The following is a 26699-nucleotide window of genomic DNA, read 5'->3' as shown; positions in this document are numbered from 1 at the left end:
CGCTCGTTCTGAGCACACACGCAGACTCACAGCCAGGCTGCAGGTGTGTGTGCTCGGGCTGTGTCTCGCAGATCCCCCGCAGCAAGCCAGCTCACACTGTCCGCTCCTCGAGACCCGCAACGTCCCGCCAACACGGCACCCAGACCCCACGCAGCATTCTCATCTGTTTGTCATTACTGGTGTCATTTCCTGGTTGCTAACAAACGCCATTGTAAAACATAATCACTGATGTTCCGCTGTAACGGTGGTGGACTCATCAGAACAGAGTGGGCGAGCTGACCAATCAGAGCACAGTGGGCTCACAGGGGGGGGGGCAGGAGCTCCAACAAGCCGTTTAGGACAGAGAGTGAATACACATACTATACAGAGGTGCTGTATGAGAAACCAATGTGAGTTTGGAACATTGAACAATATACATTTATTCTAGTAGACCTCAACAATGGAAATATGATCAGTAGAGATGACATGGGACCTTTAAGCTAGCTAAAACTAGGACTGCAAAACCTGTAAAAATATCGTTTTTTGCAAAAGAAATCAACTGGAATTACAATATGATTTACAATATTGTTGCATTGTTATTCTAATTATTGTTAAAATAAATATTATGATCATGGTGTGGTGTGTGTGTGTGTATATATATTGGTCAGAGGATCTGTAGCAAACTTCATTTAGAAATATTTACACATATTTAGTTCTTAACAAATATTGTGCTTCCTGCAATTTGAATATTGCACTAGACCCTTTTGTATTTTCATTCAAATGTAGATTAATTGTGCAGCCCTAGCTATAACTGTACAATATATGTAATAAGAGTCATTATCTTCACTCTCCAATGTGGTCCGGCACATTATAACTAAGTGTGTGCATTGTTTTCACAGGTATGCAGCGAGAGAGAGCGGCAGTATGATCAAAATCTTTAAGAACTTCAAAGAGAAGAAGACATTTAAACCTGACTTTGGGGCTGAAGGTGAGTTTCATTTCTTATTGTTGTCCTTTTATCCTTTAGACACAGCATGTAAATGTGTGTATCCTGCGTTCCTCAGGTGTCTTTGGAGGCTTCTTGCTGGGCGTGAGGTCAAACAGCGGCCTGGCCTTCTACGACTGGGATAACACTGAGCTGATCCGCCGCATCGAGATCCAGCCCAAACATGTGGGTCATACCGTCACTGCGATCACATCTCCACATTATCCATCCTTCTATTATATATGTATTATGTTATAATGTCTGTTTCCTCCTGTGTTTAGATCTTCTGGTCTGACTCTGGGGAGCTGGTGTGCATCGCGACAGACGAGTCTTTCTTTGTGCTGCGTTACCTTCCGGAGAGAGTGGCCGCGGCTCAGGAGAACAAGGAAGACGTAACCGAGGACGGGATAGAGGGCGCCTTCGAGGTACCACCTGTAGTTATTACTTTAAAAGAAAAAAGGTGTAGGGATGGGCCTGCAGAGCGTCAAGTCAACTTTATTGTTAATCTTTCAGTTTGTGTGTACAGGCAGAGAGATCGAAATAACGTTTCCCACAATCCCGAATACAAAAAATACAAATATGTATAAAATATGTATATCCTATAACAGACACATTTATACATATGCACACATTAAAGGGGACCTATCATGCAAAATGAACTTTTTGTGTCCCCGGTGTGTCGGGGAACTCACGCAGCGTCAGGAAATAAAACCCTCTCTCTTTTCCTCCGTACCCAAATCTCTAAAAACGGGGGAACAACGGAGCTGATCCAGATTTGCGTCCGATATGACGTAATATCTGAAATGTGGACCCACGGCCCAATCAGAAACGTTGCTATCAGAAACAATGCCCGACTGTTTTGGACGTAATATGGTCGGTGTTTACATTAGCATCGCTAACACTCGGAGCTAACCTGTACTGGAGAGCATGTGTGTGAAGAAGCAGGAAGTAAAAAGGAACTCACCTTGTGGTATAACCGGCAAGAGAGAAAGCCTTTGAGCTCCAGACTGTTTCAGATCCTTGATAATCCATGATATGGCGTTTCATCACGGCAGCATTTAGTTTAGACAGTAGCTGCCGGGTCCCTCATGAGCTCAGACCCCTCCTTTTTAAAGCTTTATTTCCCAAATCAGCACTTTTGAAACAGGAAGTGAAATAGAGGGATATGAGGCATGGCTAGAATGGCTGATCTGTTTGGTATTTTGAGCAAAACATTTCATAGACATGTTTTTAATGTATTTTTATATATATCTGAGAGACCTGTGCTATTGCCTAAAAATAGCATGATAGGTGACCGTTAAGATAAAAACACAACAATCAATATATACAACAGTAACTTAATCACATGACAACATTTACAGTAACAGAAAACTTCTTAAAACACTTGAAATTGTTCTGGAAGATGCAGATAGTTTAAAATGACCTATACATGTTTTGCTAAATCCGATTGCTTTTGAAAAATGAAAATAGGGAATAATCTACAGGCAGGATACACGGCAAACAGAGCGCTGACTAGAAAGTGAAGCTATGTGGATCCTTGACAATATATATCATTTTTTCTTGTAAATTTGTGGCTTAAATTTCAAAGAATATTCAAGTTTTGATCGTGCACATGAGTGACTTTAATCCTGGATATCTTCGTTAATTTATTCATTGAAAATTCAGGCAATTGATTAATCGTTACATCTGTTTCTTCCTGCTGCCCAGGTGCAGGGGGAGGTCTCTGAGGTGGTGAAGACGGGGGTCTGGGTGGGAGACTGCTTCATCTACACCAGCTCTCTGAACAGACTCAACTACTACGTTGGAGGAGAGATCATCACCATCGCTCACCTGGACAGGTACAAGGCGTATTTCCATGTTGTTAAAGAAACGATTTAAACGCTGAGAGGTCTGTCTGACTCGCTGTATCCAGACAAGAGAGCCCGAGTCAATAGTTGCATACTTTCAAATGATTGTAAAAGGTCAGAATAACATCCATACATGAAGCTCTCGTAGAATAATAACCAGTTGTGATTGAGATTGCGCGAGGTTTGCATTTCAACGTGTGGTCTACAGAAATACTACCATTCTCCGTAACAAACAAATAAAAATACGATTTAAAAACTGCAGGGGATTTTTATTTTTTAACCTTTATTCAACCAGATAAAAGCATTGAGATACAATCTTATTTACAAAGCTGACCTGACCAAGAAGGCAGCAACGTTACACATCCTTACACACGGACATATAACATACAGAGAACACAACTCGGTAAACAAAAGACGAAAAGCAGTCACTACAGTGTGCAGATTAGGACAGTAAGAAAGGTGCACTACTTATTACTGCAAGAGCAGCTGGTGGTAAGGACCTCAGACAACTTCAATGTATTTATAACCTAGTGTCGCACACACACACACACACACACACAATAACCTACAGTGAAAAGATGATAAACGCATTCCTCACCCCTACCATAGACAAGTTATTTAATTTACTTGTATATTTTTTACTTTTTAATGCTGTTTTATTTCTATTTTGAGATGTTTAAATGTTCAAATTGTTTATTCCTACTCTTTTAATTTCTACTTGTGTGCAATGCCTTGTTTCTGTTTATGCTGCTGCTACGCAAACATTTCCCAATTTGTGAATCAATAAAGTACATATTATCTTATCTTAGAATGTATATGGCCGCCACACATGTACAACAATTTTCTCATCCTGGTTTACCAATTTCAATGAACACTCTGCCATCCTCAGATTTACAGTTATGCATCCTGGTCAAATCTGTTTTTTCTCATACTCCATTAGCCTAATATCCAGTAAAGAAGAAATCAATCTCAAAACAGTGCCTTAAACACAGTTATTTGTCACGTGTAGGACCATGTACCTGCTGGGCTACATCCCCAAGGACGACCGCCTGTACCTCGGAGACAAAGAGCTGAACGTCATCAGCTACGCCCTGCTGCTGTCCGTGCTGGAGTACCAGACGGCCGTCATGAGGCGGGACTTCAGCACGGCCGACAAGGTGTTACCCACAATCCCCAAGGAGCAGAGGACCAGAGTAGCCAACTTCCTGGAGAAACAGGTATCCTACAAAGTCTATCCAGTTTAGTTTATTTGTTTATAGTGTCGTGGACAGTCCCCATGGATCAACTGTCACACAGGGGCAGATTTAGCCAACATTGCTAATTTCCAGCTGTTGTCCCCGGCCACATATGGCGCATTCCCACTACACGGCCCCGCTCTGCCTCGCTCGGTATGGCTAGGCCTCGTTAGGCCTTGTTAGGACTGGCTCACTTTATGGCGCATTGCCATTACAGTTTAGGAACTGGGGTAGTAACTATAGTAACGCAGTGTAGGCGGAGCCGTGACGTCATCTTCAATGAGAGCCCCAGAAAAACATCCGTAGTTGTGAGTGTGGACGGTCGGAGCATATATAACGTTAGCTTAGCCGATCTCCATTCAGAAAACACGCATTTTAAAAAGGGTGTTTCGCCTGCCGTCTGTCTGCAGACTTGTCAAAGCGTTAATTCATGGTTTTTACTAACCGGTATCAGTATGTTGTTACTTCGGCATCATTTTGAAACCTGTATTACAATTAAATCACGGTCAAATATGTTCATCTTGTTGTAGTTGTAGCCCCTTGCCAGCGATTCTCTCTCTAGTTTAGCATACTCAGCCCGACTCAGCCTGGTTGTTGGCCCGGAAAGAACCTCGATTTTATGGGGCCAGAACACTGTGGAATAGTTCCCGCTAGCCGGAACTACGCCTAGTGGAAACGCAACCATAAACGGGCCCCGCACGACTCTGCACGCTTAAAGCGAGCTCCGCACTGCAGTGGAAATGCGCCAATAGACTTTACTTGGGTGGGCCGCCCAGAAATATTAACGGCCGCCAAAGTATATTTATTTAAAATAAATGTATCCGTCCGCGAGCACGACGCCATCTGCGATCGATTAACTAGTGGACAATGATCCCTCGCTCTACGCCTCCTGTACCTGTTCGCTCTGCTATCGCGTGTCGGTCTGCTAACAAGCGACCAACACAAAGGTTCATGGTGTTAAAGCTCACACGTATTTCTTGTTTGTCACATGTTGTTGCACGTCACAAAGCCACCCCCTCGTGCCTGGCTACCACCACAAGTATATTTCAGATCTGTGGGAAACACTGAACAGCATTAGTTATAAAAAAAAAAGGATGAAAGACAAGTAGATACAGGCGAAACAACACACGTTACTACATACAGTACACATATAGCACATCACAATCACATAACAGAAACGAGGGGAAACATCCATGATCACATGTAACACACACGCCATATTCAACACAGACTGCCCCTCGCTTTTCTTTCAGCTCGAACTGCTGATGAACTCAGGATTCAGCCCTGAGATGAATAATTTACAGAGCATCAGGCGGCCAGATGTTGCAAAACCTCGGGGCAGAATTCTTATTCCCAGATTTCCCAAAACCTATCCAGTTTGTTTTTGAGGAAAAAACTTATCCTTTCAAGAGCGCTAGAGGTAGAGGTAGAAAGCGGTAGAGGTAGAAAGTCGTCCCGTTCAGCCATTGAGAAAGTCCACAGGTTGATGGTTCCTTCCATGTGCGAGCTATGCACCTCTTGTTCCTTTTTGAATCTCTTAATCATGGGAAGGGTTTGCAAATGAAATCCAATATTGATAACAGTTTGTTGTGTTTTTTTTCAGGGCTTCAAGCAGCAGGCCCTGGCCGTGTCCACTGACCCAGAACACAAGTTTGAACTGGCCCTGCAGCTGGGAGACCTGAAGATAGCCCAGCAACTGGCCTCCGAGGCAGAGGTCAGAACACACACAGAGACTCAAAATGATTACAGACACAGAAAAACAACCAACAAGGGACAAAAATGACAACCTACAGACTCAACATGACCACAACAAGGCATAAAATGAACTCAAATAGACACACACACACACACACACACACACACACACACACATGCATACATACATGAGTGACGAGGCCAAAGCTGTCCCGGAAATACTACATCCTAACTCTATACTGTAATATTTGCAGTTAGTTTTCAAGATGTAATACGTGAATTTATAGGGAATCAACTTTATTTTTTAAAAGCTACTGCCACCTAACTTGACAAAGATACATCAAAACGTTTTTCCTAAGGTTTAATACTAATTATTTGTAATACTAATTTAAAGATCTTTTGAAACGGGTTCACCAGCTCCCATCATTTATTTTATTCTGTCCGCAGCGTGGTATTTAGTATTCATTATTTCTGCATTCATAATACTTTTACTTACAAAAAATATAATATTGTTTTAAGACTTGGAATGAAAGTCTATAGCCGTGCTGGCAGCTCTGTGAGGCTGCATGCTAACGTCCTCACAGTGACAGTGCCAACAAGACGGTACAACTCATATCAGGGAACCATGAATGATTGTTTGAAATGTAATAAAATCTATTTAGAGATATTTTGGACTGAATTTGACTAACTTGTGGACATTGGAGAAGACTGCCATTTGCAATGACTTTCTATAATTAGTAGCTGTTTAATATGCAGGATTAAACCGGTCTCACAGACGGAGTAGTAACCCAGTAAGTGCTCCACAGTGTTGTTGTTGTTGGGGTTCATGCTCCCCCTGTGATAATCCTCTCTCCTGTCTCTTTGGCACCTCGGCATGTCGGGCTTCCAGTCGGAGCAGAAATGGAAGCAACTGGCGGAGCTCGCTACTACTAAGTGCCAGTTTGGCTTGGCGCAGGAGTGTCTGCACAACGCACAGGATTATGGGGGATTATTGCTGCTGGCCACCGCCTCGGGCAACTCCAACATGGTTGGAAAATTAGCCGAGGGAGCGGAAAGAGATGGGAAGACCAACGTGGCCTTCCTCACCTACTTCCTGCAGGGACGGTGAGTGAAGAAGAGGAACATGTTTGAATCAACTTTTCTATATTTTTCTAAATGTGTTTATTTTGTTACCGTTTTTTCTGTTTTTGCCCAGATTGGACAAATGTCTGGACCTTCTCATCGCAACAAATCGGTTGCCAGAGGCTGCTTTTCTGGCACGAACATATCTGCCCAGCCATGTGTCGAGGTACAGTTGTTTCCACTGAGTGCACAGCACATGTTGGAGTGTATTCTAGTGTGTGTACATACATCTCATATCAATATGTGACCTGCAGAACCTTTGCCTGTCATTTGTCCGAATCCAGATGTGGAGACGTTATGCAACGGCTGAAAGCTTTTGTGCATATTTTGAGATCTGCTTCTTCAAATCAGCCACATGAGCCTGAAACACCGACTTTCTCGTCCGTTATGCTACTAGTTTAAACATTAGTAGCATAACTATTCCTCGTGATCAAATCTTATCTGATCTATATCATCTGATTTTATCGCTCTCCCTTTACAAGCTTTTAAAAATGTATTTCGATTTGAGCCACAACTCGACCAAGTAAGTAATTTTGCTCTAGAAAGTGTTAGGCCATAAGGGTTCCATATTCTGAAAGACAAGAGATTGTTTCTTTAAAATCAACAGAAACCCAAATACGTTTTTTTGACATAAATCCATGTTTATATTAAAATAAGTCGTTCAAGTGGGCAACTTTCAGTAGCTATCCAGGGGGTCCGCGGGGTCTTAAAAAGTATTAAAAGTTGATAAATCAATTTAGTGAAAATTAAGGCTATTAAAAAATATTAAAGGGCATTTTCCAAGGTATTACATTTTGTAGCTTGTTTTCAATAAGTATATAAATGGTCCAAAGAGGTTGTATTCTACAGTCTGCCTGAATGTAATCATGGCGTAGGTGTGTAGTGTGATTCTGTGTAGTTTATTGATGGCATCCCGTTGGATGTGACGTCATCTGAACAGGACATCGCACGCTCACTGCTTGATAGCGCGAAGGTCCGTTTACGCCGGTTGCTAAACAACATCGTTATGGGGAAATGCAAGTCTGCGTCCAAATGGTTGGAAGATAAGGAGGAAGTACAATCAATACTGTATATAGTCAATGTGAGGTAAAGCGTGTCGCCAAGGTAACCGGTTAAAACTCAAAGTGGCGACGAGGTCTTAAAATGTATGGAAAGGGTCTTAAAAAGGTCTTTAAAGGAATTACATTTGACTTCAGGATTCCTGCATATACCCTGCCATAGTAGTTGTAATATTAATACTACAAAGTTTCTCCTTAAGCCACAGCTCACTGAGTAAATACTGTGCAGGAATTTGGCTCTTAAAAGTGATTTATCATCTGAATATGGCAATAAAAGAATATCCTAACATTAATCCATGCCTATCTTGAAATGAGTCGTTGCAACATCCGACTGACTGAGGTCACGTGTTGCCTCAGTGCTGAGCTGCATCTGCCTCTCCTCCTGCAGGGTGGTGAAGCTGTGGAAGGAGAGCCTCTCGAAGGTCAACCAGAAGGCAGCAGATGCTCTGGCTGACCCCTCCCAGTACAGCAACCTGTTCCCCGGCCTCCAGCAGGCGCTGCTGGCCCAGGAGTTTCTGAAGGACACTCATGTTGGGATCAGACCGGCTGCAGAGTACCCGCTCATTATGGTCAGTGGGAGTCAGAAGAACTATACTTTAAAACTGAATTTAGATCAATTAGTTATTTCATTCTAAATCAGAAACAGGTTTATCACCAGGTAGGTGACACGTACGAGGACTTTGACTTGGTGTCATGTTGCATACATACAAGTAAAACAAAAATGTAAAACACAGATAGAGAACTATTTAAAGAAAACTATAATAACAGTAAAAAATATAGCAGTATTTACATTGAAATAGAATGGAATCAAATGTAAAATATGTGCAGTAAAAAAACAAATGATGCTGTAAACTAGGGTAATGGCTGCATAAATGGTCCAGTTCTTTAGTCTGTTGTTGAGGTTTTGCTTATTGATCATCGTCATTGAATTATCTGAATGAACTGTTCATACTTTGGGCAACATGTTGGAGATGACATTTTGCCTGCCTCTGTATTTTTCAGCCAAATGAGAACCGTAATGTTCTGGAGGAATCTGCAGGGTTTGTGTCCAAAGGAGAGATCGATGAGCCAGAGGTGAGGAGAAGAACCTGCACCACACACATCTAATCACACATCTAATCACACATCTAATCTCACATCTAATCTCACATCTAATCTCACATCTAATCTCACATCTAATCACACATCTAATCTCACATCTAATCACACATCTAATCACACATCTAATCTCACATCTAATCTCACATCTAATCTCACATCTAATCTCACATCTAATCTCACATCTAATCACACATCTAATCACACATCTAATCACACATCTAATCACACATCTAATCTCACATCTAATCTCACATCTAATCTCACATCTAATCTCACATCTAATCTCACATCTAATCTCACATCTAATCTCACATCTAATCACACATCTAATCATACATCTAATCTCACATCTAATCACACATCTAATCACACATCTAATCACACATCTAATCACACATCTAATCACATCTAATCACATCTAATCACATCTCACATCTAATCACACATATAATCACACATCTAATCACACATCTAATCACACATCTAATCTCACATCTAATCACACATCTAATCACACATCTAATCTCACATCTAATCACACATCTAATCACACATCTAATCTCACATCTAATCGCACATCTAATCACATCTCACATCTAATCACACATCTAATCACACATCTAATCTCACATCTAATCACACATCTAATCTCACATCTAATCTCACATCTAATCTCACATCTAATCTCACATCTAATCTCACATCTAATCACACATCTAATCTCACATCTAATCACACATCTAATCTCACATCTAATCACACATCTAATCACACATCTAATCTCACATCTAATCTCACATCTAATCACATCTCACATCTAATCACACATCTAATCACACATCTAATCTCACATCTAATCACACATCTAATCACACATCTAATCTCACATCTAATCACACATCTAATCTCACATCTAATCTCACATCTAATCTCACATCTAATCTCACATCTAATCTCACATCTAATCACACATCTAATCTCACATCTAATCACACATCTAATCACACATCTAATCTCACATCTAATCACACATCTAATCACACATCTAATCTCACATCTAATCACACATCTAATCTCACATCTAATCTCACATCTAATCACACATCTAATCACACATCTAATCACACATCTAATCGCACATCTAATCTCACATCTAATCACACATCTAATCTCACATCTAATCACACATCTAATCTCACATCTAATCACACATCTAATCACACATCTAATCTCACATCTAATCTCACATCTAATCACACATCTAATCACACATCTCACATCTAATCTCACATCTAATCCCACATCTAATCACACATCTAATCTCACATCTAATCACACATCTAATCTCACATCTAATCTCACATCCAATCACACATCTAATCACACATCTAATCACACATCTAATCTCACATCTAATCTCACATCTAATCTCACATCTAATCACACATCTAATCTCACATCTAATCACACATCTAATCTCACATCTAATCACACATCTAATCTCACATCTAATCTCACATCTAATCTCACATCTAATCACACATCTAATCTCACATCTAATCACACATCTAATCTCACATCTAATCTCACATCTAATCTCACATCTAATCACACATCTAATCTCACATCTAATCACACATCTAATCACACATCTAATCACACATCTAATCACACATCTAATCTCACATCTAATCTCACATCTAATCTCACATCTAATCACACATCTAATCACACATCTAATCACACATCTAATCTCACATCTAATCACACATCTAATCTCACATCTAATCACACATCCAATCTCACATCCAATCTCACATCCAATCACACATCTAATCACACATCTAATCTCACATCCAATCTCACATCCAATCTCACATCCAATCACACATCTAATCACACATCTAATCACACATCCAATCTCACATCCAATCTCACATCCAATCACACATCTAATCTCACATCTAATCTCACATCCAATCACACATCCAATCACACATCTAATCTCACATCTAATCACACATCTAATCACACATCTAATCACACATCTAATCTCACATCTAATCTCACATCTAATCTCACATCTAATCACACATCTAATCTCACATCTAATCACACATCTAATCACACATCTAATCTCACATCTAATCTCACATCTAATCTCACATCTAATCACACATCTAATCTCACATCTAATCACACATCTAATCACACATCTAATCACACATCTAATCACACATCTAATCTCACATCTAATCACACATCTAATCTCACATCTAATCACACATCTAATCACACATCTAATCTCACATCTAATCTCACATCTAATCACACATCTAATCACACATCTAATCACACATCTAATCACACATCTAATCACACATCTAATCACACATCTAATCTCACATCTAATCTCACATCTAATCCCACATCTAATCACACATCTAATCACACATCTAATCTCACATCTAATCACACATCTAATCACACATCTAATCTCACATCTAATCTCACATCTAATCACACATCTAATCTCACATCTAATCACACATCTAATCTCACATCTAATCACACATCTAATCTCACATCTAATCACACATCTAATCTCACATCTAATCACACATCTAATCTCACATCTAATCTCACATCTAATCTCACATCTAATCACACATCTAATCACACATCTAATCTCACATCTAATCACACATCTAATCTCACATCTAATCACACATCTAATCACACATCTAATCACACATCTAATCACACATCTAATCACACATCTAATCTCACATCTAATCTCACATCTAATCACACATCTAATCACACATCTAATCACACATCTAATCACACATCTAATCACACATCTAATCTCACATCTAATCACACATCTAATCTCACATCTAATCACACATCTAATCACACATCTAATCTCACATCTAATCTCACATCTAATCACACATCTAATACTCCTGTTACCTTACAGGTTATGTCACCTGGTTAAACATTTAAAAAAGTTGTTATAGAACATTTTTACATTCATGTATGTGTACCTTTTGTGCACAGGGAGGGGTGGAAAGCATGAATGAACCCATGATGGTAGCAGCGGTGACGGCAGCTGTTCTAGCAGAACCCGCAGCAATGGAGGAACTTCTTCCAGTAAAACAGGAGATTATTGAACCTGTCCGAGCAACAGACGAAGAATCCATCCCAACATCAGCATCCCCTCTTCCTGTCACACTACCAGAAGAGCATGTCGAGCCAAAACAAGCAGAGTCTGTGTCCTTTGACGAGGACATCATCTCTAACCCAGAGGAAGACATTTTGGACTTCACCACAGAGACCCCCCCCACAGAGCCACAGATGGTACAGCCCAGTCCTGTGGAATATGCCACGACCGTGCATGTATCTGAGACTCATCGAATCGAGACAACATCAGAAACCATCGTGGCAACAGAAGAAATTGAGACGGTGGCAACGGAAACCATAGCAACAGAGGATGTCCTAGTTAGCACTGGGCTGATAGTCGATACTGAAGTAATAGAAACTGGTATTGAAGAACTGGACACACCTTTAATCTCCATAGAAGCATCAAGCATCTTAGATACGGCAGCAGAGGAAACTCCTGTTACAGAGGAACTTGTTTCAGAAACAGCCACATCAGCCGTAGCGGTGGAGGAGCTCATCTCCTTTGAAAGCACCACCAGTCCAGAGTTGGATGTGCCTGTCCAGGTCCAAACGTTTCCAGATTCGGCCCTTGATCCTCTGCTGGAGCCACTTGAAGATACAATGCCGACACTAAAGCCACTCCCCGCACAAGAACCAGAACAAGGTGAAGAAGTGACAGTGGAGCTGGAGCCTGCTGCGCCTCCACAGGCTGATCCAGAGCTTTTACCCCCAGTAGCAGCTGCTGTAGAGGGGAAAGCAGCAGAGGAGAAGGAGTACGGAGCTGAAGGAGCTGAGGAACCACCAGAGGACCTCGAGGACGAGATGATTGATGAGGTCAATATCTGTTTTAAACCTATTGCAAAAAATATGCTAGTATTTGCACTTATTATGGAATAAAACAATACAAATAAACAAGTTATTTTAGGGGTGTAACGGTTCTGAAACTGAGACACAAACGTCCACGGTCAAATAGTGCAGTTATGTCTTCTATCACTGTATATATCTTGACGACATTCGATCGTAGACGATACCAGATTAAAGCAAATGGTTAAGGTGCTTAAGCCCCACTCAAATGTGGCGTTCACTTGTGCATTTGACTTCTTACGGTTGTGTTGCCAGTACTTGAGTAATTTAACTTATCTCAATAAGCATTATGACTGTTAAATGCTTACCCCTAGTTTCCACCGGGTCCGTCTGCGTCGCGTAACGGCTGCGCTGCGGTTTTGGTCCGGCCTCCTCCGGCGTCATACCCTACCGGGCGCGTTTCAGAAGCATTTCAGAAGCGGAGTGTCTTGCCTGCCGGCTCGCAGTTTCAGTTGATTTGAGCATATTTCCTGGACAGACTACTTCGTACAGACAAAGTTAATAATAATTGTAATATCCCAGTTATAAACGACATGAATCAAAGATGTGTTGCTGTATTTTAGTGGTAAAATCATCATAATTATTCTATATATATCATTTACACAGTGCCTGTAAACCGGAGGAGAACGCTGGCATTTCTCCTCCAACTTGAACGACTACGGAGGGATAGGGTCTGCAAAATGAGTTTGTGTGTGTGTGTGTATATATATATATATATGCTATATATGCTCTGAACGTTCCACTTCCTGCCCGACATTACCTTACGGCTGCGTCGCGTCGAAAAATAGACTTCAATCCTATTTCGAGCGGAGCCCAGCGGCGAGACGCTTCTGGGCCGTAACTAGGGGTTATACTTTTCAAATGTAATGAAAACGTACCAAACCATGACCCGCAAAAAAGAAATACATACCAAACCGTTAAATGTGCGTAGCATTACACCCCTAACGTTCATGTATCTATTGAGTTCTTGTGTCCTTTGATGCAATGATTTTCTACTTTACTATTTCTCCCTGTAGGGTCTGGATGATCTGGATCTGGATAATTTTGACCTGGAAGACATCGACACCTCGGACATCAACCTGGACGAGGATTTGAGTGATTAGGAAAGAGGAATGGTCCAAACTTTATTTGAATTCCTTCTCTCAGTGACCAAAGAACTCAAAGGGTTAAACGAGACCATAACAAGTGAGCGGCAGACTAACATGCCTTTAACATTAAATAACAAGCATTGTGAACTGATATAGTATAAGATGTTCTGCTTTCGGTACAATTGTGGAACTCTAGGACTACATACAAGTATAACATCTCCAAGAAGGCTGGTTTAACCTCAAATTAGGTGTGAGACCAAACCTAAGGAGTGTGCTAATCATGAAAAATGTGTAAGGGACTCAAGTGTGTTGAATGGGAATTAGGGATAAGGAATAGAAAGGTGTTTGTTTAGAAATAAGGGATGCATTGTCGCCGGTTAAAAATATCCAGCGAAGTCTTTTTTACACATGTTTCTATTTAAACAATACTGCAATAATCATGACAGCGTCTCAAAACACATATTTACGTATCATTGGTTTTTGAAATTTGCACCAGCATTAAAAGTAATAAATGTTACACTCTGTACTTCTTCTGCATACCTCAGGACACTTCTGTGGATCAGGGTGTTATCCAAGCCATCGAGGAAGTTTAAATACTGCTTTCATTCTTGAAGTAAAACTAAGTTTGGGTATTCAGAGCGTTATTTTTAGATGTGTGTAATTTTGTAAATGGTTAACAAATATGCAATTTTGACAAATCCCCCATTTGGTCATATGTGTTTATTACCTCTTGGTTCATGTTTACTTCTCACACCTTGTATCCACACGTACCGCTGCTGCTGAGATCTACAGTATGTCTGTTATAAGTGCCTTACATGTGTACTTTTTTTAGAGGGTATTCTCACCTTTTCTGTTTTTTTAAAAGATGGATGGTACTGTGTATGTATAGTTGAAATTTGAATAAATAAGCTTCAATCAATAAAGTCTATGTCATCATTTAAGTAACCCTATGCCCGATGACCCTACACTCTTCCACAAGTTAAGTTAAAGCCTTTTATTGTCATTTATACACAGAGTATAACGAGATTCAGAGTGGGTCAAAAAGGACCCCTATTAGAATGTGTTTTTATGCCATTTGTCATTTTGGTTAAAATCACTTGTATTATATTTTGGTTCACACTAGAAATATTTTATATATATATATATTTTTTTAAATGTACATTTTGAAAAGAAACCTTTTCAACATATCGATGCAAAGATCTCCGCTATTCTGAGACCCTCACAGTATTCCAGTCTCTTTTCAAAACTCATCTCTTCTCTACTCATAGCCCCCCCCCCCCCCATCAATCCATGCCGGTTGATCAAGTTTGATAGTCCTATACCCCCCCCCCCCCCCCCTAACCTTCCCTTATATTGCAAAGCGATTTTGAGTCCTTGAAAAGCCCTATACAAATATAATGTATTATTATTACACTGCCAGGTATCAGATCTTGCTGTGTAAAATAGTCTTCCTGAGAGGTGTCACTTGTGATGTCGTCTGTGTGTCCTACAGTGAATGTATTCCTGACAGCAACAGGTGATAATAATCAGAGGTTCCCAGAGGAAATGCATGCGGGTCATTGTTGACCCACTGATGGAAGCTTGGGGTAGAAATACAAAAACTACAATTTCTTAACATTCGAACGTCATGATATCCAAAACATGTTTTTTGAGGAATAGCTGGAATATGAAATGATAAAATGTAATTACAAAGATACTTCAAGAAAACCACCTCACCGGGTCAAAAGAGACCCACTTATGCGTCTAAGGGTTAAGGGGAAATATTATGCTTGTTGGTAACACTCAAGCTTCTATTGGCTAGTGCTACAACACATCTCTAAGCGGTTGACCAATCACAACAGAGCCAGCCAGCTAACCAATCAGAGCAGACTGGGCTCTGGTTTCAGACAGAGGGTGAAAAGAGGTGCTGCAGCACAGGCAGTATGAGAAGAATAAAGAGCTTTGTGAACATTAAAGCAAGGAGACATGTCACAGGAGAGACCCTGATATGAACCTGAGAATAATAGAACCACTTAGTACAAAGATCTTTTATTTACATCATTTTGACTTCACTCACAGAAACATTTTTCTTTCCATGTATAAATGACTAACTGCATCTTCATCAGTTTTAAAGCTAATTCTTTAAGTCAAGGATCACATACTCCACTTCGACCCCAACACTGAAAGCTGTGTTTGACATACGAGATGCAATTTTCAGTGTATCCCTCTGGTCATGGTACCATTCGTCATGAGGATGAATTTGTATATTTCCATCTAGTGGTCCAGTCAGGCGCTGGCGCTCTTGGCAGCCATCTGTTCATGAGCCTGCAGGGCCAGCTCGATGTAGCCCGACCTCTGAGACTCCTTCTGGGCATAAATCTGCAAGCACAAGGGTCAGAGGTCAGCGAGAGAGGAGAGAAAGGTCAGGCCAATTACTTTGAGCTTGTGCCTTAAGTGTAACAGTAAGAAGTATAGCCGACGAGTCTGTTCATTAAAAGATAAAGAGAGTTTTGCAGCAATTCCTCTTTGAATAAACGACTAACTTTGTGCATGATACAATAAAGCAGCGGCTCCCCCCCCCCCTAGTGGGCCGCCAAAGAATTTGTGTGGAAACATTTTCATTATTAAGATTAATTTTAACCTAATTTCCTTTCTCTTTCTCGATCCTCCTTAGCAAGGGTCATTACAGTCCTTGACAGCGGTCTGTTCTACTGGATTACCAACGTGTCACATGTTCTGAATCGACCAATCAGAACTTTATTTAGCTTCCATATCGTTTATGGTTGAATGAGGGCCGCACATTTCTTTAGATTCTTAAGTGGGCTCTGAGTTGAAAAAGGTCGGGAACTGCTGCAATAAAGTTTAAAGCTATTCTTGAGTGTTAACCCCCCCCCCTTTAAAATCACATTGATAATGAATTTAGTGGCAGACTAAAACGAACGGTCAAGCGTGACTAAAGGAGAGGCGGTGCCGTGACAGCGACTGGAGCGGACGTGTCTCCTGCTGCTAACCCTTCACATTAAATGGCTGTCATTCCCAATGTCCCCCCCCACCCCCTCCCCTCTGCTTCAAGGCAGAGGGGCCGTGAGCGCTAATAAGAGCTGATGTGTCCGGGGGTTGGCCCCGCAGTTCCCACGCCGGAGACAAACCCAAACCCTCTCACGGAGGAAACTTAAGATGAGACGGCCTTCACTCGACCTCTCGGAGCTACACTGACTCCTGATTTACTCGGATGATCCTGAGGGACACGACTTACACGACCCGGGTCATTTCTGGATCAAATGGCAACACATAACCTGCACATATTAAAGTGAACACTCAAATCCAGCACCAGACACTTTGACGCTGCTATGGACAGTCTTACACTAACGTACATTCTCAAAGATAGTGACTACATCAACACAGGCTCACTATTTGGCAAGAGGACTAAGCCTTATATTGGCTACTTAGCGAGAATCCACTCAGTGAGCAACAGATACCAAGGATGCTGGCTGATGAAGGAGACGAAGTAAGCTAGGTAGCCAATATAAGGCTTAGTCATCTTGCCAAATAGTGAGCCCACATTTATCTGTACTGCTAAGCCTTATATGGGCTACCTAGCTTACTTTGTCTCCTTCATCAGCCAGCATCCTTGGTATCCGTTGTTCACTGAGTTGATTCCACCCCCCCCCCTTCCATCTTGATGTTTCTTGGCATCTCTTATGACCATTTATTTACGAGTTACTAACATTTAAAGTTGCCAAAAGGGAGCCGTGTTGTAAAGTGTTAAACACATTAATAAGTTACTACCATTTCTAATAAGGCTTAGCAGAACAGATAAATAGGCTCTCTATTTAGGCAAGCAACCGGTCACAGTCGCCCTGTTTATCTCATGTCTTGTAAAAGCTTATTAATGATTTATAAAGTGTTCACAACCTAATTAATTAATTAATTACAAACTATTCGTAAACCCTTTATAAGGGTAGTCTTATTGTAAAGTGGTACCCATATGTTTACATATATATTTGTTTGTATTCGGGATTGTGGGAAACAGTATTTCGATCTCTCTGTCTGTACACACAAACTGAAAGATTGACAATAAAGTTGCCTTTGACTAAACACCAGGCTCAGTTGTTCTCACCTTCAGCAGCTCGGCGCCGGCGGCCTGCTGGCTGGAAGCTTCCTGCGCTGACTCGCTGTGAGGGTGGACCATGTGGAACAGAGACACCAGGTTCACTGCATCCTGGAGCCTGGAAACACACACACAACACACACACACACACACACACACAACACACACACACACACACACACACACAACACACACCCACACACACACACACACACACACACACACACACACACACACACACACACACACACACCACACACACACACACACACACACACACACACACCACACACACACACACACACACACACACACACACACACACACATCACACACACACACACACCACACACAACACACACACACACACACACACACACATCACACACACACACACACACACACACACACACACACACACACACACACACACACACACACACACACACACACACAAACACACACACACACACACCACACACACACACACACACACACACACACACACACACACACACACACACACACACACACACACACACACCTTAGCTACAGATCTTTGCCAGCGTACAGAAGCTGGCGTGACGACGGTTAACCGCTTTCATCTCCTTCAGTCTTGCTGGAGAGTTGTGCAGGAATGAGTCATGTTGCCACTTCTGGTTCCCTTGGGCAAGTTAGCCCTTGGGATGCTAACTTCTGAAGTTGGCCTTGACCCCCTTTTTTCAGAGTAAACATTTTATTAATGGATTTAAACCATGAGTAAATATAATGTAGCAAAATCTTTTTTGAACCACATTATATTTACCAAATAACCCGCATTATTGGGCAAACTTCTCAAAAACAACACATGTATCCCCATTCTTTTATTTTCCATTTAGTAGAATCATGTTGTGAAATAATTTGTAATACTTTGATATAAAACCACAAAAACATTTGAGGTGATATCACCCTTTTTTAGTTACCTAGTACCAACATATTCCAGCAGGAGCATTATTTGCAGAAACTCTGATATCTGTAATTAATACATTAATAATCTGTGCATTGATTCCAACTCACTGCTCTCTCTTCAGCATGTGCACGATGAGCCCGTCCACCCGGCGAGCGTTCAGCAGGAACCAGGTCAGGCCCCCGAAGTGCCGGGTGGAGCGCAGCAGATCGTATTTGCCGTGCTTATCCAGGTCCTCATAGGTGGCAGAGTGGACCTACACAAGAGGAATATATCAAATCAAACATCTTATTTATAAGGCCCTATAGGCGCTTTCACACTGAGTACTTTTCCTGTTTAGTTCCGATAGTTCCTGGGATGTTGCTTTCACACCAAAAAGAGAACTTAGTTCAGAGAACTTTCCCCCCCTTTTCAGTGCCTGCTAGAGAGGCGGGACTTTCCTGGGGAGAACAAAGTTCCAACTTCTGATTGGCCATTGTATTTGCTGACATTAGCATTATTAGCATTATTAGCATTAGCCACTTCGGGTGGCAGTATACGCCGTGAAGTTGTTTGCGGCCTGCCAGTAAACCCAAAGCAGAAGAACAAGAAGTGACGTCAGCGGCTTCATTTGACTAATCTTCCCTCAGGGAACTTATTCCGGTGTGAACGCGATCTGCTCTTTAGTTTCATAGGGGAACTAAGTGCTGGGTACTAAGTGCTGGGAACTAAGTGCTGGGAACTAAGTGCTGGGAACTAAGTGCTGGGAACTAAGTGCTGGGAACTAAGTGCTGGGAACTAAGTGCTGGGAACTAAGTGCTGGGAACTAAGTGCTGGGAACTAAGAGCTGGGAACTAAGTGCTGGGTACTAAGTGCTGGGTACTAAGTGCTGGGAACTAAGTGCTGGGTACTAAGAGCTGGGAACTAAGTGCTGGGTACTAAGTGCTGGGTACTAAGTGCTGGGAACTAAGTGCTGGGAACTAAGTGCTGGGAACTAAGTGCTGGGAACTAAGTGCTGGGTACTAAGTGCTGGGAACTAAGTGCTGGGTACTAAGTGCTGGGTACTAAGTGCTGGGTACTAAGTGCTGGGTACTAAGTGCTGGGTACTAAGTGCTGGGTACTAAGTGCTGGGAACTAAGTGCTGGGTACTAAGTGCTGGGAACTAAGTGCTGGGAACTAAGTGCTGGGAACTAAGTGCTGGGTACTAAGTGCTGGGTACTAAGTGCTGGGTACTAAGTGCTGGGTACTAAGTGCTGGGTACTAAGTGCTGGGAACTAAGTGCTGGGAACTAAGTGCTGGGAACTAAGTGCTGGGAACTAAGTGCTGGGAACTAAGTGCTGGGTACTAAGTGCTGGGTACTAAGTGCTGGGTACTAAGTGCTGGGTACTAAGTGCTGGGTACTAAGTGCTGGGAACTAAGTGCTGGGAACTAAGTGCTGGGAACTAAGTGCTGGGAACTAAGTGCTGGGAACTAAGTACTTGGTGTGAAAGCGGCTAATGTCACAAACTACGCTTAAGTCTCAGGGGGCTCTACAGTGTGTTCAGCTAACGGCACCTTCTGTCCTGGGACTCTTGCAGGAAGGACAAACTCCCAAAGAAACCCACAATGAAAAGAATACACACTTCAGAACTGCCTCATTCAAAAGAAGCACAATTCAAATGTTATTGTATAAAGCAAAGAAATCTGCCAATTTTGCTTGGCTAGTTTTCTTAAAATGAGCTTACATTTGAATATGGACGAATGCAATATCTAAATTCAAGTAAGTGTAATTTTTGTTAACATGCACAATATGTGTCAAAATGCCAACAAATTCCATTTTAGATTTTTAGTCAACATTTGATTTGGTGTCAGACAAATCCCTCAAAGATCATTCCTTCAAATATAATGAATACAATTGCAATATCAGTCAAAAATATATTTGATCCAAGTTGGTCAGCCCTACTTATTTCCCTGTGTGTTGTAGATAACACAATGGCTTTCCACATCCAATTTAAAACTACAAATACCTTCTTGTTCCAGTTTACACTCTGTATCAAGTCCCCCAAAGAAAACACAGGGCTGACTGTGCACATGTCATGGTCTAACAGGGTCCTCTCACCCTGATGAAGTCTGAGGAGTCGGGCTCAAATTGGACGAGACACAAGTCCAGCACGTCCTCGTGGCGGTCCTGAGAGAACACCATCTGATGGAGGGAGGGAGGGAGAGGGAGAGAGAGAGAGAGAGAGAGAGAGACAGAGAGAGAGAGAGAGAGAGAGAGAGAGAGAGAGAGAGAGAGAGAGAGAGAGAGACGAACGGGTCAGAGAACGGGGAAATGAAAGCCTCTCACTCACAGGTCACTTAGATTAGGACTTATTTTAGGACCATAATGCTCACAGTCCTCACCTGGCACCAGGAGAGACAGCTTACGTCTTAATCATTGAGCGTGCACATTCGTGTCAGAGTAAGTATGAGGTTTTTGGGGAGTTTCACAAACCTGTATTAGTTCTTATCAAAGTGAGGAGAAAGCTATATAATCTAGTTGTACTACTTAGAAACTTGGTGGTGTTTGTGAATAGAACTTTTTAAAAATTGTAATCAATGAACACTGGATACCTGTAATAAAAAAGTAGACATTTTTCACAGTAGGCCTTTTGACATGTCACTGCTAAGTAAAGCATGTGTTTCAGTAAAGCAGGTGTTGCTACTAACTACCAATGACCAGGACTGTATTAATGTTATTAGAACAAACTGTGCTTTTCCCTCTTTGAAACATGCACTGACAACAACAACAAAAGACGGAAATTTAAATATGTAATAGCGACAAAAAATGTTAGTTAAAGGTAGGGTAGGTAAGAATGGAGAAACCAGCTCGAGTGCGCTAGAATTTGAAAGTACACAGCCGAAAATACTTCCTTACAGAGCCCCTCCTCCAACACACACGAACGCGCACATGACCAATGAGGGCACGAGATCAGTTTGTGCCCAGATGGAAGACTGACAGGCAGGTAGGCCATCCAGTTACTTTAGCCGGGCCGAGGCAGATGATTGGTCGTGCTTTTTACAGCGCCACGGCTTCCACGGATTAAATTTATTTAATGTGAATTAATGTCAATTGTCAAAGCATTTAATGTATTCATTGCTATCGGGATGTTAAGAGCATTCCATGGAATATAACAAGTGTTTCTGAAGTGAATTACCTACCCCACCTTTAATGAAGTATTAAATATAAAAAAATAACCCAGTGGTATAAAGACTGTATGCAATGAGTATATCATTGCTACAAAGCATTTGGAGTTTGCTGGCATCACACATTTCCAGCCCAACTCAGATTCTCCGTCGACTGTTACTTTAATCCTAGTCTTTATGTCGGCACAGGAAAGACATGGACTGGAGGAGGCTGGCAGTGTTAAGAATCGCCTCTGAAGTAAATAACACTTTGCTATCCTCACCTTGAGGTTCTCCTCCTTGAAGAGGAGGGGCGCTGTGAGTTTGCGCCCCTCCTTGGGGAAGTAGACCTGAATGAGCCGGTCTCTCTCCTCCCATGAGGCCTTCCTAAGGACCCCGTTGGGCTCCCGTACAACAACAAACCTCTCCTGGGGACACACACAATGACCGTCCATTCACATTAGGATTTCATCACATTTTAATTGTTTTATATTAAAAAAGGTGAGAAAAGAGCAATTCAATTGTGCATGAAAGAAAAAACCCACTTGTGACCCGTTGGGATCAAAGCTAAGAAAGCAGCAGGGCTGATTTGAAATGATATCAAAATTGATATTCCAGGTGGGGGGGGCTGGTCTTAGGGGTTTTCTGTTTCTGTCTTATCATGTCATCGTGTATTTTGGTTTCCTTTTTGTCATTGCTATTACTATAATAGTATTTTAAAGTTATTATCATTTTTTATATAGCACCTGCATTTATGTGAAACATTGATATCCCAATTAACAAAAGGTTCATTTTTACTTTCCCTCAACTGGTTTGTTAATTGCATCTCAATCAACACATTTCTTTGAAGTTATTTGCGCACATACACAGCTTTTTAAACAGGTGCTACATGTTCACTCTGAACTGTCAGTTCACTCTGTGGAACTGTGGCTACAGGAAATCCCTAATCTAATCTCCAGTCACACACAAATATATATTTAAAAATTGCACAGCTTCTCCAATTTAAATTCTAATATACTGCACATATTGTAATTTCATCAGGCACTTTGAGTCAAAATGCTTTATTATTTCAATTTTATGACATTTTACTTTAATTTCTTATGTTTATAAATCTTATTTGATCTATAATTGGACATTATGGACTTGTGTTAATATAATTTTTTTATTTCTATTTTATTCATTCTAAAATGAAACTGTATAAAAACATTTCTCCCTGGGATTATAAGATATTTCTGATTATTTGTCACATTTTTGTAGCAACCTATTCGTATAGCTATATTACTTGTAAACATTTGTATATAATGCTATTAAAATACAATCATATTTATTCTGTATTTGCTCCTTTTTCACAACCAGTTATCTCACTGTGTTTATGAATACTCCATCATGCACCAAAGCAAACAACCTTCTCGGGATAAACCTGACTCTGATGGTGGTCACCTACCCTGTGAGGGATGTTGAAAGTGATGTCTGTGAAGACGTATTTGGCGGTGTCCATGCCCTCCAGGATCTGGTCCTCAGACAGCACGTCGTGGATGGGCTTCCTCTCCGGCAGGACGGGGGGCATCTGCAGCATCTTCTTCGCCTGCTCTTCGGCCACCTCCACTGCCTGGAAACACAAACGTTTCAGTATTTGTAAACAACTGTGACTGAAAGAATATTGCACCATGTGCTATAGAAAAATAAAAGCCAGTATAAGTGTACATGTTTTGTTTTAAAATAACTGCCATGTGTGGAATGAACAAATACATAAGCACATGTGTTACTGTCACTTGTGCCTGAGAGAGATTGACAGAGGACATTATGGTTTATTTAAAAGGCACCTCCTCCAGTTGCTCGTCAGTCATGAGTTTATATGTTGGCGGCTTCAGCTCCTGTTTGATGGGCCGGAAGACTTTCTCCAGGTCCAGGCCTGTTATCCTGGTCAGGAGGTCCTGCACGGCTGCATCTGTGAACTGGGGCTTTGTGATGTCTGAGAGGGCTGTGGAGAAAGTTACACAAATCAAGCACTTAATGCAACATATAGATTTACAGCAGGGGTGTCAAACTCAAATACACAGTGGGCCAACATTAAAAATGGGTACTAGTCGAGGGCCGGACTGGTTCAATGTTTATTGCAAAACATATTGAAATGAACTTAATGCACATATTAAACCTGGAACTTTTCCAGAGTCATTTCTTAGGAGTACATTTTCCACAGGCCAACAACAGCTTCAACAAAACTATTTCCCCTCAAAGAGAAAACCAAACATGCCCTGTTGTCGTGAGAGAAAGTGCAGAAGGAAGCATCCATTAAACTCAGTGTGCTGCTCTGTGAAGCTAGTTCAGATACTTGGCATCTCATCTTGGGTGCAAGGTCATCAATGTTTGGGCTCAGGCTCTGAGCGGAGGAGACCCTCAGGATGGAGTGAAGGTGTGCGTGCAATATACCGGCGGGCCAGATCTAATAGGAATTAGAAATTATCCTGCGGGCCGAAATTCAATCCACCAAGGGCCTGATTTGGCCCCCGGGCCTTGAGTTTGACACGTGGTTTACAGAGTTTGCTGGACACCCTGTCCACACTGTTCAGCTCCTTCAGCAATAGACTTCCTCAAACTCAACAGCAGTAAAACTGAACTCCTCCTCATCGGATCAAAATCCACCCTCAGCAAAACCCCCAACCTGACAATCACCATTGATGGCACCCCTGTTTCCCCCTCCCCCAGGCACGCAACCTTGGCGTGATATTTGACCCCACCCTCTCCCTCGAGCCCCACATCCGTCATGTTGTCAAAATCTCATTTTTCCACCTCCGCAATATTGCCAAACTCCCTCTCTCACCCGCCCTGCAGCTGAGCGACTCATTCACGCCTTCATCTCCTCCCGCCTTGACTACTGCAACTCCCTCTTCTACGGCATCAGCTCCACCTCCCTCAGTAGACTCCAGCGTGTCCAGAACGCAGCCGCCAGACTCCTCACCCACACCAAATCATGGCATCACATCACCCCGGTCCTCAAAGAACTCCACTGGCTCCCCGTTACACACCGCATCAATTACAAACTCCTGGTCCTCACTTATAAAGCCCTCCACCATCTGGCCCCCCCCTACCTCACTGACCTCCTCACCCTCTACCAACCACCCCGGTCCCTGAGATCCACCTCAGCCGGTTTGCTTTCAATCCCCAAGGCCAAACTCCGGAGCTTCGGGGACAGAGCCTTCTCTGTGGCAGCCCCGAAGCTCTGGAACTCCCTGCCCCAAGACCTCCGTGAGTCTGAGTCCCTCACCCTGTTCCAGTCCCGCCTCAAAACCCACCTCTTCAACTCTTTATCTATAAGCCCCCCCCCCTCTTAATCAACTTCCTCCTGACTGCTTTTCTGTTGTGTTTTGTTTCTTTTTGGCTTTGTCTCTGTTTCTTGTTTTGTTTGTATACCCCCCCTCCCAAATGTAAAGCGTCTTTGGGTCCAGAAAAGCACTATATCAAATTAATATATTATTATTATTAGGCCTCTTCCATATGGACAAAAGATGGTTAATCAGAAGATTTTCATTTTCATTTCAATACAATTTGCAACAACAATTGTGATGTAAAGTCAACTTTCATGGTTCATTTCTCCACAGTTTCTGCCGCCCATACTGGACAAAGACTACAAGACTGTGGGACCGTTTTATCACAGGCAGGAAGAACAGCTGAGCTCTGTGCAGTGCCTTCATTACAACATAGCATTGATCTGTTTGCATCCCACACATTTATTTAATTCTACAATAAGCAGTATTTATTTTTACATTCTGTTCATCTTATTCTATTGACATGTGTATACTGTAGACTCCTGCATTTACTCCATTATTCTCTGCAACATGTAGCCTATTGTTTTTATGTGACATGTATAGTTTACCTCTTCTGCATTATTCTCTTGCACTATTTCATTTCTACTCTGTTTTTTCTTGCACTATTTTAATGGGTTTTTTTCAACCTATTTTTAATGTCATATATATTTGTGTTGCATTGTTGGAGGAGCCTGGGACTTAAAATGTTCATTGCCATGTCTACACTGTACCAACTGTGCATATGACGATAAGGCCTTTGAAATAATTAAATCATCCTTCGTTGAAATGAACGGTTGTTAACGGTTGTAATGTCATGGTAACGCAATGGACAGCTAGCACATGAACCATTCATATCAGACTTTACTGCAAAGCTATTAACACTACATCAACTAAAGTATTGCCGAATACATAGATATGAATTAATACTTCTTTGAAAATACATTAAAAACCCTTCTAAGCGTTAAACCTTTGCCAAAAAGAGTAGGCTATCTTAAACTGTCTGATTCGTTAAGCGAGTTTGACACTGGAAGTATCGAAGCTAACGAAACACGCCACAAGGTCAGTGTTTTAGTTAAGAAAATAAAGCACATATAAT

At 41.7% G+C, this 26699-nt stretch overlaps 2 protein-coding genes across 2 annotated transcripts in view; one reads left to right on the top strand and one right to left on the bottom strand.

Annotated features, from left to right (window-relative positions):
* The window catches only part of LOC117533392 (coatomer subunit beta'-like), a 28638-nt gene extending 13580 nt beyond the window's left edge, over nucleotides 1-15058 (top strand). The window contains 12 exon segments of the mRNA XM_034197093.1: nucleotides 879-967; nucleotides 1044-1150; nucleotides 1246-1389; nucleotides 2672-2802; nucleotides 3821-4028; nucleotides 5650-5760; nucleotides 6631-6845; nucleotides 6937-7029; nucleotides 8310-8490; nucleotides 8924-8995; nucleotides 12086-13021; nucleotides 14068-15058. Of these exon segments, the coding sequence (XP_034052984.1) occupies nucleotides 879-967; nucleotides 1044-1150; nucleotides 1246-1389; nucleotides 2672-2802; nucleotides 3821-4028; nucleotides 5650-5760; nucleotides 6631-6845; nucleotides 6937-7029; nucleotides 8310-8490; nucleotides 8924-8995; nucleotides 12086-13021; nucleotides 14068-14154 (2374 nt within the window). The 3' untranslated portion in view covers nucleotides 14155-15058.
* Nucleotides 15059-16151: 1093 nt separating this feature from the next.
* mrps22 (mitochondrial ribosomal protein S22) overlaps nucleotides 16152-26699 on the bottom strand; it is a 10719-nt gene continuing 171 nt past the window's right edge. Inside the window, exons 2-8 of the mRNA XM_034197091.1 lie at nucleotides 24122-24279; nucleotides 23743-23907; nucleotides 22583-22726; nucleotides 21253-21336; nucleotides 19286-19431; nucleotides 18239-18347; nucleotides 16152-16497 (exon numbers count right to left, since the gene is read on the bottom strand). Of these exons, the coding sequence (XP_034052982.1) occupies nucleotides 16405-16497; nucleotides 18239-18347; nucleotides 19286-19431; nucleotides 21253-21336; nucleotides 22583-22726; nucleotides 23743-23907; nucleotides 24122-24279 (899 nt within the window). The 3' untranslated portion in view covers nucleotides 16152-16404. The remainder of the gene's footprint in view (nucleotides 16498-18238; nucleotides 18348-19285; nucleotides 19432-21252; nucleotides 21337-22582; nucleotides 22727-23742; nucleotides 23908-24121; nucleotides 24280-26699) is intronic.

This window comes from Gymnodraco acuticeps, unplaced genomic scaffold (genome assembly GCF_902827175.1).
Source record: "Gymnodraco acuticeps unplaced genomic scaffold, fGymAcu1.1, whole genome shotgun sequence".
NCBI classification, from domain to species: domain Eukaryota; kingdom Metazoa; phylum Chordata; class Actinopteri; order Perciformes; family Bathydraconidae; genus Gymnodraco; species Gymnodraco acuticeps.
Note: the sequence above shows the minus strand (reverse complement) of the source record. Positions and strands in the feature narration are given on the sequence as shown.